At 39.2% G+C, this 13,136-nt stretch overlaps 1 protein-coding gene across 4 annotated transcripts in view; it reads left to right on the top strand.

Moving 5' to 3' along the window:
• RWDD4 (RWD domain containing 4) overlaps positions 1 to 13,136 on the top strand; it is a 40,356-nt gene that overhangs the window by 16,060 nt on the left and 11,160 nt on the right. For all 4 annotated transcript variants that reach the window (XM_035897834.1, XM_035897835.1, XM_035897837.1 and 1 more), the window contains exons 6-7: positions 6,254 to 6,256; positions 12,809 to 12,954. In XM_035897834.1, coding sequence (XP_035753727.1) covers positions 6,254 to 6,256; positions 12,809 to 12,954 — 149 coding nt within the window. The remainder of the gene's footprint in view (positions 1 to 6,253; positions 6,257 to 12,808; positions 12,955 to 13,136) is intronic.

Genomic DNA, 13,136 nt, shown 5'->3' with positions numbered 1-13,136 from the left:
CAAATAGATCTTTTCTGGTTTTCATGTAAAGAACAAAGGAAAATCTAATGTTTTCTCTGAGGTTCAACATGGTTGTGCATCAGAGCTAAGAAAGTCGTTCAGTACTACTTTCTGCCATGCTTTCCACTATATGGTACTCACAGCACTCAGATGAGCAGGTAAGTTATTTAGAGAGATTATATAAAGCTATGCACCTTCAGTCCAGTAAAGAAAGTTGCTCCTTCTGGGATATCTTTGGGTTTATTTTATGTATTTGAAGACTTCCCCTGTTGGTCACTGGTTAATATGAGTTAGATCAATTTAGTTCTTAATCAGTCCTTGTGGCAATTTCCCCATTAATCCAAGTGGTTTGTTCATGTTCTTGGCCTGCCCTCCACTTTGTTGATACCTTTTCCTTGTGTTTTATAAATAAACTCAGGTTCTTAAGCCAGAGCCACACTTGGTCACAGATTATTAATGCCCTGTTCCATAAAAAGAACCAAGCCTTGAGTTTAGCACCTAGAATGAAACAGGTTTCACAGCATTACTGTCTTGTAACCTTACTTGTCACCTAACATGTTTTCCATTATGTTACCCTGACCCAGACCAATTAATTAAATTCCAATCAATAATTTTTTTTATTACAGTTTGTTAGAAGTTTTCCCAGGTTTGTAAAGGGTCTGTGCTGCTGCAAGCATACCAAGATCTTTGTTGCCATCCTCATGCATGGTATGTTCTCTTCCAGCATAATCTTTTCTTAAATCATTTCGATGATAACTTTTTAAAAAAGGAGTTAAGAATTAGAACATCTTTTCTCTCTCAAGTCTTGCAGCAAGAGATTGATCAAGGATTCAAGATTCAGGGCTCTCTAGAAGACCACTGTTACTGCTTCAAGAGAAGACCTGTGACTTAGAACACAACCTGTCAAGCAAGCAGGCTTCAAATTGTTTTGACATGCACCTTGTGAAAACAGAGGTTAATGAAAGGAAGTATGAAGCACATCAGAACATCATAGAAAGCATCCAATTTACCTCTGCCGCAGATGCTGGGGATTTCTTTTTATTGTGTTCTAGGGCTTTAAACAAGGAAAATTGAAGGTCACAATATTTTTTGTCTTGTCTTTGGTGTAACTCTGTATTTTTAAAGGTGCATCCTAAACCTGCAGTAATTGTGTACTCCCAAGTCAGGTGCCTTCACTCTTTCTTTAAATACCTTCTCCAAGTTCCTTTCTTTCAGCTTGGTTTTCTCACTTAGATGTTTATTCTGATGTTCTTTATCTCCCTCCCTTAATTGGCTGCCATCTTCTAAGATTTCTTGAATACCAGTCTTCAGTTTGCTTTGCCTGTTACCTCCTCAATTCTCAGTATTCAGGAAAAGCTATAGAGAGGAGAGTCCCTGTCACTTTAAATCCTTAGAGGGGCATGCTGTGAGTTACAGTCATGTAGAAGGCCAACACATCATTCTTAATTCACCCACCCTGGATAACCAACTTCATCATCAGTCCCATCAGAAACAGTGGTATTGGCATGGAATTAAGGCAATGTGAATCAAGAATCAAAATCTTATCAGCAGTTGTTAATTTATGTTTAATTAAAATCTGTATCTGCTCATGTATTGCTATTAATTCTTTGAGTTAGTAACAAATTCAGCTGTGTCTCAGAAATCTGAAGAAGCCAAGGGAAGTATTAGGTATGGCCTAGAATAACTCTCTCAGTCATCGTAGAAACAACTGTAAAATGAGATCTAAGTGGACCCATTCAGCATTGGGGTTTCAGGGATGCTTTTCTGTTCTGTGAACTCACAGACAAACAAATTAGTCACAGACAAATTAATCTGTTGAGAAAAGGTGTAACACAAGATACAATGTATCTATTTTTGGCTTCACTTTATCTTAATTCTTTCCTTCAATCATCATCTTAGATCACCTTTCTTGACTGTGGATATGTGCTCTGGGCTTTTCAAGTCTGTAAAACAAACAGTACGTTACTAAGCACAAACCTGCTCTATGTTTTCTTCCTATCCAGCCCCCTTTGTCTCCTCTTTTTTTCCCAATGAAACCAGTATACTGGGTATAATACAGACATTACTTCATTGCAGCAAGAGTTATCACTGGTTACCTTCCAGTATGTTTTGATTCAGCTAGTTTCCATGCTTGATGGGTTTATTCTCGCTATTTAGCTTCATCACACCAATATCTCTAAGAAAAACGTAAGCTAGGGCAAAGGTGGAACTGAACCCATCAACAGCAGATCCCATTCCTTCTACCTTGAATGCCTATGCAGTGATTTTCAGAAAATTGTCATTGACCAATTCCACTGGTCAGCTCTTGACGAGAGCCTTATCTGAGGGAAAGTACCAAAGATCAGAAGATGTAGGAGCTGCAGACAAAAGGCTGTGTTTTAAGTACTCTGAAAAGTTATAGTGAAAAAAATCCCCTTATATTTGAGTCTGAAAATGGTCCTAAGACTAACAAAACCACGGGCGATTAACCTGGTATGAAGTGAGATGTTTCTAGTTAGCTGACAGACAGCACACCGCTTACCATGTAAGGATAGTGTTGGAAATGTATTTTCATGTTATTAGTAGAAGAACTGAAGAATAGTTAGAAAATCATCTTGGTAGATTCGGGGAAAAGTAAACCCTTAAACTAAATTTTGCCTTTCTATTAATTTTTTAATTCCTTTGTCTCCATGTGACAATTAATATGAATATTCTTTTTTTTTTGTTTGCATTTCTACAAATCTATTGGGTTGTACACTAAATGTCATATTAGAGATTTTGACCCCTATCTTTGAATGTACTTAGAGTTAACTAGGGCAGTTGGAGATAACGGCATATTTTGTGTGTATTTATGAAGGGCCTGTCTGCAATTTTATGAAGAATTTGTAGATAGGGCAGCTGGTTTAAGAGCATAGTTTGCATATTAGGTAACTTTTATGTGTACTTCCAATGTCATTATGAAATAATGGTGTTTGGGTTTGCTGTTCAGGGGTCAGGAAGAGTTGTTTATTTACTTGTAAGACTCCTGGTAGTTTTGTAATTAAAGGAAAAGGAAAATGTGTTTAGGGAAGGCTTTGTCTCTTTCTGTTTATCTAGAATGATCAATTCCAAGTTTTTTCCCCAGAAACGCTACATGTCAGGAGGAAAAGGGAAGTGTTTACAATGGGGATGAGGAAATTCTGGCGCATATTCAGGAGGGTCAGGCTCTGTGAGTTCAGCAGCAAGTTGCTGTTTATTTTACGTTTGTCAGCACAAAGCTAAGTAGAAAATGATGTGGTGAAGACAACTTGGAATATCTCACCTGTCTGTAAAAACTGGTGAGTTTTTTTCTTTTTGAGAGTAGGTGTTTGCTTTTTTTTTTCCCCCCGTAAAATAGGTTCAAAAGTATATGTGTGATTCATTTTAATGATACCCCACCAGTTTATTAAGGGAGTCCTCCCTATGATCCTAAGAGCGGACGCCATTTCCAGTGCTGCAGGAACAAAGAAAGATCCTCCAAAGTTGTAGCCGGTCTGATGTAGGAGAATGATTTCTTGATACAAAATCTGACCATACACATGGTCTAGAGCTTGGGATTTGAGAACTAAGGATTTTCCGTGCCACTTCAATGTAGTGTTGCCATTCACCCTCTCTCACCCCAGCTTGTCTCAGTGTTTCAAGGAAAGATAAAACACCTTCCTTCACTCAAATATATCTCATCTCAAATATATCTAATATTTGTCTATATACACAAAATGTCAGTACCTGAGAGGAGTCAGTTACATACATGTGAGAAGGAGCAGTCTTTCTCCTGAGCTCTGCAGATGAATGCCAGAAACATGAGATTTGCTTATATGTATTATCTTAGCACAGAACTATGAGTGTTATAAGCAGGTTGATACAAATCCATTCTGTCCCCTGTCCATGATACACAAGCAGGAAGTTTCATAAATTTACAGAGTAGCCAGCAGAGACCACATGGAGGATCCAGTCCTACATGTGTACAAATAAGTCCGTCTGTACTGGCATGTAAGTCTCCCACCCCATAAAAACCTTATGTTGGTTAATGTAAGATGCAAACATATGAAGCAGCATAAGGGGAGAGGGAACTAATTAAAATAATTCTAGGAGAGGTTTCTAGGGTATTTCATCCATTGCTTAGAATTCCAATTAAAACTACATATCTAGCGAAGATAACAGATTCTTATTTGTACCTGAAAGTTGGATGGTTTCCTTTTTAAAAGGAGGAAAATATTAATTAGAAAGAAATGTCTTTTATAAATGCTACATTTTTCTTTCAGAATGAAAGTTATGATGGAAAATACATGCTTGCAGCTTAGTTATCATAGCATCATAGAATGGTTTGGTTTGGAAGGGACCTTTAAATGCCATCTCGTCCAACCCCCCTGAAATGTGCAGGGATGTCTTCAACTAGATCAGGTTGCTCAGAGCCCCAACCAACCTGACCTTGGGGGTGCTGGTGGATGAAAAGCTGGACATGAGCCGGCAATGTGCGCTGGCAGCCCAGAAGGCCAACCGTACTCTGGGCTGCATCGGGAGAAGCATGGCCAGCAGGTCAAGGGAAGTGATTCTGCCCCTCTACTCTGCTCTGGTGAGACCTCACCTGGAGTACTGCGTCCAGCTCTGTAGCCCTCAGCACAAGAAGGACATGGAAGTGTTGGAGCGGGTCCAGAGGAGGGCCACAACAATGATCCGAGGGCTGGAGCACCTCTCCTATGTAGGGCCAGCTGTGACAGGACAAGGGGTAATGGTTTTAAACTAAACCAGGGTAGGTTTAGACTAGATATAAGGAAGAAATTCTTTACAATGAGGGTGGTGAAACACTGGCACAGGTTGCCCAGAGAGGTAGTGGAGGCCCCATCCCTGGAAGCATTCAAGGCCAGGTTGGACGGGGCTCTGAGCAACCTGATCTGGTTAGCAGTGTCCCTGCTCCTGCAGGGGGGTTGGACTAGATGACCTCTAGGGGTCCCTTCCAACCCCAAACATTCTATGATTCTATGATTTCCAGGGGTGGGGTGTCTACCACCTCTCCAGGCAATCTGTTCCAGTGTTTCACCACCCTCATTGTAAAAAATTTCTTCCCTAGATCTAGTCTGAATCTACCCTCTTTTAGTTTAAAACCATTACCCCTTGTCCTATTGCAACAGGCTGTCGCAAATCCTGATTTAGGATCCTGCCAACTATGCCAATTTGTCAGAAATCCTTATTTAGGATCCTGCCAGCTATGCCAATTTGTTGTCGATGGAGTGAGGGAGAAGCAAAAATATGCTTTATTGGTATAAATCAGTGAGTAAACAAGGTTCAATGGTAAAGTACACTTGACTATTTACTGCATAGAGAACAGGGTCAGACAAAACTGTCAGGGAGACCTGCTTGTTGAGTCATGAAGTTCAGAAAGGACCCCTTTCTTTCTAAACACCTTCCTCAGAAAGGAGTCTAGGTGCGGCTGGATCCACTCATAGTTCCAGACTTGGTCAGCGGTTTATGTCTAAAGGATTAATAAATGTGCAATCAATCCTTTATATTGCTGTCAAGAATATGATTTTTTTACATGGCTTTGGTTTAGCAACAATTTAGGATTTGTTAATATTTTTGAGATAGATCACAAAATTAGCTTTTATAATTCTTAACAGCACTTAAGCATCAGCCAATTTAACAGAGCGATTAAATGGAATTTGTTACAATCAAAAGAGCGATTTAAAGATTCGAGAACAGTTAAGGGTCGCCCGAAACTTACAGCAGGGTTGCACACACAGATGTTGTTTAAATCAAATCACAAAGACAGACAGACAGACAAACTGTTCTGAATCAAATTGCACACACAAACACAGAGGTTAACCTGTGATTAAAATTTCCCTTTTTGCAAGTTTCATGAATTATTCATGTTTATGTGCCGGCATTGATCAGCAGATGGTTGGTGAACCTAACGAAATCAGGCCTTTGAGTCCTGGCAATATCGTCAATGGGATGATTTTTCAATCTTCTCAAAATCTACCCTGAGAGGTGTCCCAGCTCAGGGGGAGATACTGGGTCACACAGCCCACCGCGGTCCTGGAGAGCTCAAAAGGTCTCACTTCTGGATCATTGTTTATAGGATCAAGACCATTGGCTTTGGTCAGTATTTTCCATTCTGGCCACAATTCATGCCGAGTCATCTGGTGTACAATTCAGGCAGCAGATGGCCCAGGTGTGTCCCTGGGGTGCCTGACTATCCCAGTCCCAGGGGGCTGCACTTGCAACCAAGATAACAGCAGAATGGGAGTTTTTCCCAAAGCATGTGTGGCTTATCTTCAGCTCTCAGCATGGTCCTGATGTACCATTCAGGCAGCAGATGGCCTAGGTGTGACCACAGGGGTGTCTGGCACACAAGTCACTGCACTTGTGACCCAGGTAACAGCACAACAGGGCTTATCCTGAGATCTTAGGGTGGCCCAGAGAGCTGCATCACCACACCTACCCTGCTAAAAAGCCTGTCCTCATCTTTCTTATAAGCCCCCTTTATTGAAAGTCTGCAATAAGGTCTCTGTGGAGCCTTCTGTTCTCCAGGCTGAACAACCCCAACTCTCTCAACCTGTCCTCACAGGAGAGGTGCTCCAGCCCTCGGAGCATTTTTGTGGCCCTCCTGTGTACATGCTCCAACAGTTCCATGTCTTTCTTATGTTGGGGACCCCAGAGCTGGACACAGTGCTCCATGTGGGGTCTCACCAGAGTGGAGCAGAGGGGCAGAATCACCTCCTCTGACCTGCTGGTCATGCTGCTTTTGATGCAGCCCAGGATACAGTTGGCCTTCTGGGCTGCAAGCGCACATTGCCAGCTCACGTCCAGCTTCTCATCCACCGAGTTGTCTTTAAAGATGATGTAACTCTATAAGCAGTTTAATGAATAGACTATACAGTTGTTTAAGTTGGTCCTATGCCAGAAAAATACGGACTTGGTCCACTGAAGAACGTGAACTCATGTGACCATTCTTACCCCAAATGTTCTCACTCTTGATTACTGTTTTCTGAGGGGAACTTTGCTATTTTTCCAACAAAACAACTGTCAGTATGTGTTTCAGATCAACAGGTAAGCTTCTGAAAGAAAAAAAAATATTTTAACACAGGGATGCAAGAGTTATAATTTGATTTATTGGTGCCACAGGTGAGAGCAGAAAAGTATAAGTTCTAAACCTCTGCTATCAGATTGCTGATGTTTGCAAGATTTCCATGAATTTTTCTGAGGTAACCAAAATTTCAGTACTGTTTTGTAGTGCAGAGATTACTGGTGCTTATTTTAATATTATAATTATCACAAATTGCCATTATCATAATCCATGTATTGCAATACAGTTTGCACATCGTTCTTGTGGAAGGACTTAGTTCTGTGTCTGAGAATATAAATTATAACACATGCTTTAATTTGCAGTTGTTTCAGCTGGTAAATGTGTGGACGTGTATGGTTTGTACATAAGATATCACTTATTTAAAAGCATGTTTTTCTTTTCCACTGGAACTAAACTCCTTGTAATAAATAATCTTTGGGGTGTGAGATTTGTGAAATAATGAATATTTTCTGAACCCTGCAAACAAAATGTTTTTGAGAAAGGACATCAAACTTTACGCCTCAAAGTATCAGTCAAGAACAGAAATCCAAGTGAGTGTTCTCATCAAAAAGAAAAGTCTTTAGCTAGTTCCTTATTTTATTTTAATCAACATTAGGTGCTGAAAATAGATTTCTGCCTGGACCAAAACCCCAATCTCTTTTCTTCTCTGAATTTGAAGGGAGTTCAGTTCTGGCAGGAACACTCCATCTTCCTCTTTTCAGGACAAATGTGCCAAGTTGCAGCTTAAAGCTCTGATCTCAGTTATAATCATTACTCAGCTGGTGTATTTTTGTATATTTTAAGAAAAACATAGCAACCTGCATGTTGTTTTGTTTTGTGGTGGTTACCTTTACCAGTAGGTGCTGTTCTCTCGAGTCTGCATTACCCACCAGAGGGAGCTGAAGCCAAGAACTGTCAGATTTTCATAGAATCATAGAATCATTTAGGTTGGAAAGGATCAGTAAGATCACTGAGTCCAACCTTTAACCTAACACTACCAAGTCCACCACTAAAAATCATGTCCCTAAGCAGCACGTCTTTTAAATACCCCCAGGGATGAGGACTCAACCATTTCCCTGGGCAGCCTGTTGCATTGCTTGACAACCCTTTTGGTGAAGAAATTTTTCTTAATATCCAGTCTAAACCTCCCTGGCGCAACTTGAGTTGGCCTTCAATTCCCAGGGGGTTCCCTGGTGAAAGTCCTCTCTTACGCTTCACACGGCTTTGGATTTGGGCATCTGTCCTCAAGTTAGCTTGGGAGCAGATGGGAACCACATAAGAAATCAGTGCACCTCCCTATGCTAAGTTATGACCTCTTTTGGGAACTGCCAAAGCAAGCAAAGCAAAATGTTGTGATGTACATGTCATCATTCTTTGGGGTTTATGTATGCTGTTCTTTATAACATGAATAAGGACGCCAAAATTGTGTAAGAGAGAAATAACTTTTTGAGTAAACTAATTATCCCTGAGAAAATTAGGCCAGGTAAAAGCAAGGGTGAATGGGTTATCTGTGTTTCCAAAAGGAAATCTCTCAAAATTCCTGGCTACAAACAGGCTGGAGGGTATTTCTGCTATATATTAAACTGACATTTTGTTTATCAAGAAATAAATTGGCTGAAAAAGGATCGGAGGTGTAGTTCATGCACATCATTGATGTGTTTTGATTTTGTTCAGCACAGAAATGTGTCAAGTGTCTAAAGTGTTTATTTTGACCGAGAATTTTGTAACTAAATGTTTAAGTGTTTCCAAACTTACATATCTTCATTTTCCCTTAAAAATCACAGTATTCTGACGTATTCTAATTTATCCCAATTCACGATGATATATTGAAGATGATATATTGAAGAATGTTCTGATTTTTTTACTCAGCCAATTTTTTATCCAGCTCAACTGCAGTGGTTTCTTAAACATATATTGATAGAAGCTTGTTAAAATTTAAGCCATTTTTCAATTATATCAATCAGTCTGTGTTTTCATTATTACATGTAAAAACCCCAGGCCTCTAAAATGATTTAGAATTAAGTCTTAGTGCTATGGTGAACAGGTTAGGAGCCTGACAAATCCCATAAAAAGCAATTTAAAAATAAATTATTGAGACTGTTCATATAGCTAACTTTTACTTATCAATAAACATGAGGGATTAGCACATACATCTCCTTGCCCTGGGTGTGCCAATACTGACCTGGACAATGAACAGGGAACTCCTTGGGTTTGTTTTTTTTTTACAGTAACCAGTTGGTCAAGGTGAGATGGTTTTTATTTTTCTTGTTTTTATTTTCTTTCAGTTCATTGAATCATAAGATCAATTTATATTTCATCAACAATAGAAATGTTCCTTTGACTTAGAGGACGGGAGGAGTGCTGGTCCTTCTAGACAAGTAAGCTTCTTCCCATGTTTCCTTCTGTGGTTGGAGTAAGTCATCCACAGAGAAATAAGTAGATGTTGAGACATGGAGATTAACAGCTGAGAGGTGGTAAGGAACATCTTCTTATACCATTTCTGAGTTGTGGCTGACCATATAAACATAAACAGTCTTTAGGAATAGGTGGAGTTGACTTCTTTGTACTACAAAAGGCAGGAAAGCTTGCACAGATAATTATAGCTGAGCAGTCATACGAAGCTGGTCCTTATTGCCTCTAAACTGCTTGCTACTTGCTCAAGTCGTTTGTAATTTTCAGTGCTGTGGTATCCTTTGACTTCTGCAAAACCATTAGTCTGTTGGTCATAAGAATTATGACTTATCGGAGACATTGAAAATTCCCTAGGTAATAGTCAAATTTGCTTTCTGCATCACCAATTGTGGGTAAACAGTTAGCCTATTAGACCTCCTATGGGATTTTGTTTCAATTTCAAAATCTTGTCATACAAAAATGGTAACAGTCACATCAAATTACCTCCATTTCAGCTCAGGTTTTCTGTTCCTTGACAGTATTTTGTCATGTCCTTTAAAGGAAGGTACAAGACACTTTATATCAAATTGCTGTCTAATGGACTTCACTTCATGCCTTCCTTAGTTAGAAGTTGCCTTATATACTGGAGCATGAGGTTTTAATAGGATCCAGACATTAAAATCGTCTATCCAACTTACGAAGTGCTCATTATCCATATTCCAGCATTTCAGAGAGGAGGATTTATTTCTGTATTTATTTTGCTGTCAGTTTGGTTAAATAATGGCATAACTTGTCAGGATTTTTAGTAGGCATTTTCCAACATTTCAATGGGAATTAATCTGTCAAATGTAGTAAAATAAAAGTGAAATTTAAACATGTCAAAAAGATTAGCAGGAGACTCATAAATTTGAAAACCAAAACAGACCTTAAATTATGCAGTTTACAATTGTACCTCCTCAGTAGTGGTTGTTGGATAAATTGCAGTGCTGTAAGATGCTTTGAATGTGCACTTTATGATTTTCTTAATTAAAGAAAATAGAAGGGGAGAAAAAAATCTTACAACTCTTTTGGAAGAGGAGATATGTTATATTGTAATTTCTTTCAGATGCAGTTAACAAGCTATAGAATGACCCTTCACTTCTCTTTTTTAGTTTTCTTGGATTACTTTTTACATTCCTCCTAATTATTTCTGACAGTTTTTTTTCTTCTCTCTCTGCACTTCATTCCCGCTGTCATTTCAATCCTTGTTTCAGATCTCTCTCTTGTTTGGGTTTATTTTTCTCTCTCACTTTGTGTGGGGGTGATACTTTCATATTCTCTGTTTTCACATTTGAATTCCCTTCCCCCCAAATTTTATTGCCTCATACTTTATTCTGAGGTCAGGGAAGAGAAAGGAATATATGCCAGCTGCAGACTCAGGAAATATATTCAGCTTTGTGTTTGAACCTATACTTTTTTTTATTATTTCAGGGTTTTGATCTGATGGACTCATGCCAGTTGCTGCATGAAATACACATTTCTTTGGCAGATACTCCTATACACAGGGATTTTTCCATACTTATATAAAGAAATTCAGTGAAAGAGTATATTCTATGAGTTTATAGAGTAGTAGGAAGTGTTTTTCACCAGTGAAAATTTAGGATTAAAAAATTCATCTTCATAACTCAACTGAATATTAGACTTCCATCATTCTATTTTTGTGAAAATCAGGTTCATGAATAATTTCTTTATATTTACTCCATTGCTCTATGATTGATGTATTGTCATTACATAATCCGAATCCAAATGTTATAAGGGATTAATCCTAAGGGTACATTTTGTAGGTATGAATTCCCTCATCCCTTCAACGCCCACTGTGTCTTCCACTAACAAACTGCTACTCAAGCACTTCTTCCAAACATAAGTTGAAGGGTATTCTTTCCTGGTTTGATACACCAATCCAGCATGCAGCTTTATGCAATGTTTGTTGAGATTGTCAAACTGAAATTTCTGAGAACAAGATTTGAGCTAGTGCAGTGCACGAGTGTTCTCTCAGTTGGTGTCCTACTCCCAGTATCAGCTGGGAGTTCATTATTCATCTTTGTGTAAATATTGTAGTTGCATAAAAAAATTATTTCTAAGGGTGACTAGTCCACTTCTATAGCACACAACGGTAGGAAAAGATAGTCATAATTACTTATGCAGTATGTTTGACAGGATTTGAATGATGAGGTTTAGGAGAAGTCCAGTGTCTGCCACTCACATTAATTTGATTTTCAAATGGCACTGACAATGTTCTGTATTAAAGACAGAAATAGTTTGCAAAAGCAAATCCAGCTGCAAGGAGTTAAGACAAAGTGTTAGAAAATTGATGGAAGAGGAAGGAAGCAATAGGCCATACATAATAGAGATTATAAAGAGAATCATCCAAAGTGTATGTTGATGTCCTTATTCAGTCCTGTATTTTATCACTGGTATGTCTGAAGGGTTTAAAAGTTAGATTTCCAGATGGTAATGACATTGGGAGCACAGCAGGTCATAATGTATGCTGCAGCTAGATTCAGGGCAGGCCTCTGCAACAGGGGCAAAATATTTCAAAAGAAGCAAAATCAAACCACATTAAAAATTCCAACTACCGTATATGACAATCTTTTATAGCATTAAAATGTGCAGTTAACTAGCATATTTGGCAACCTGATAGTTCTTTATTCCTGCACTGTCACTGGCAGAGCAGCAAGATTGCCCTTCCGCTCCTCCCCCTCCCAGTCATGTCATAGTTGGTATAAAAAGTCCAAATCAGACTGCATCAGAGCATCTGGGGTTTATTCTGTACCTTGCTCATCTTGTTGATTCTGACAGAATGGACCTGATGTTGTCATACACCTCTAGCACTGGGTTGTGCATATGCATCTGGAAACAATTCAGTCTTGCTTGTACATGCACTGAGTCTTCAGGTTTTATTTAGTAGTGTGACAGAATAAGGGTACAGGTATGTTTTCTCTGTTTTAATTGACTCTTCTTTTGTACAGGAATAGAAAAGAAGCCATGGTGTTCAGTGCTAGCGAAGGAGATGTGGTTGATAAGCTGATATGCCAAGGCTCTGTGCCTGCTGTTCAGGGAGAAGCTGTAACTAATGCTACTTCCTTGTGATCTTTAGGTAATGAAGACTTAGAAACTATGTTCTTGCTTCTCCAGAAAAAGAAGTTGTGCCCAATTTTTAAAAATATTTGGGTGGCCCATGAGGGCGTCTTTTCTAAATTCTTCTGGAGTTTTTGAAAATCACACTGGCAGCCTTCCAGCAACTTTAGGTACCTAATTCCTCCTAAAAATCTGGGCTTTTATCCCTAACTTTTTCATGTTGCTGTGTTCTGTCTGAAGGCAGGAGGTTTCAGCGCTCTCACACCTCCATTAAACCTTCCAGATTCTGGTACCTGCATCCTGTCACGCCTGGCAGCTGCTGCAAGAGCAAATTCTCTCCGTTACTTTCAGAAGGGCCAGCCAGGCTGCCCTGGCTTTACACTGAGGTGAGTTTGACCCTAAAATATTCTTGAGAGAGCACGTTTTCTTTTTCAGATAGTGTTACAGATTTAAAAACAATTACTGTTTTAAAAGTGCCTGTAGTGGTGTAGTAGAAACCTCCCTCTTGCTATGAACAGCCCTGCTGTTCCTTACAGAGCAGCAGGCTATTAGGCAAGTAGAACTTTTC

Source organism: Egretta garzetta, unplaced genomic scaffold, assembly GCF_000687185.1.
Source record: "Egretta garzetta isolate BGI_Z169 unplaced genomic scaffold, ASM68718v1 scaffold46, whole genome shotgun sequence".
In the NCBI taxonomy this organism is placed as follows: Eukaryota; Metazoa; Chordata; class Aves; order Pelecaniformes; family Ardeidae; genus Egretta; species Egretta garzetta.
Note: the sequence above shows the minus strand (reverse complement) of the source record. Positions and strands in the feature narration are given on the sequence as shown.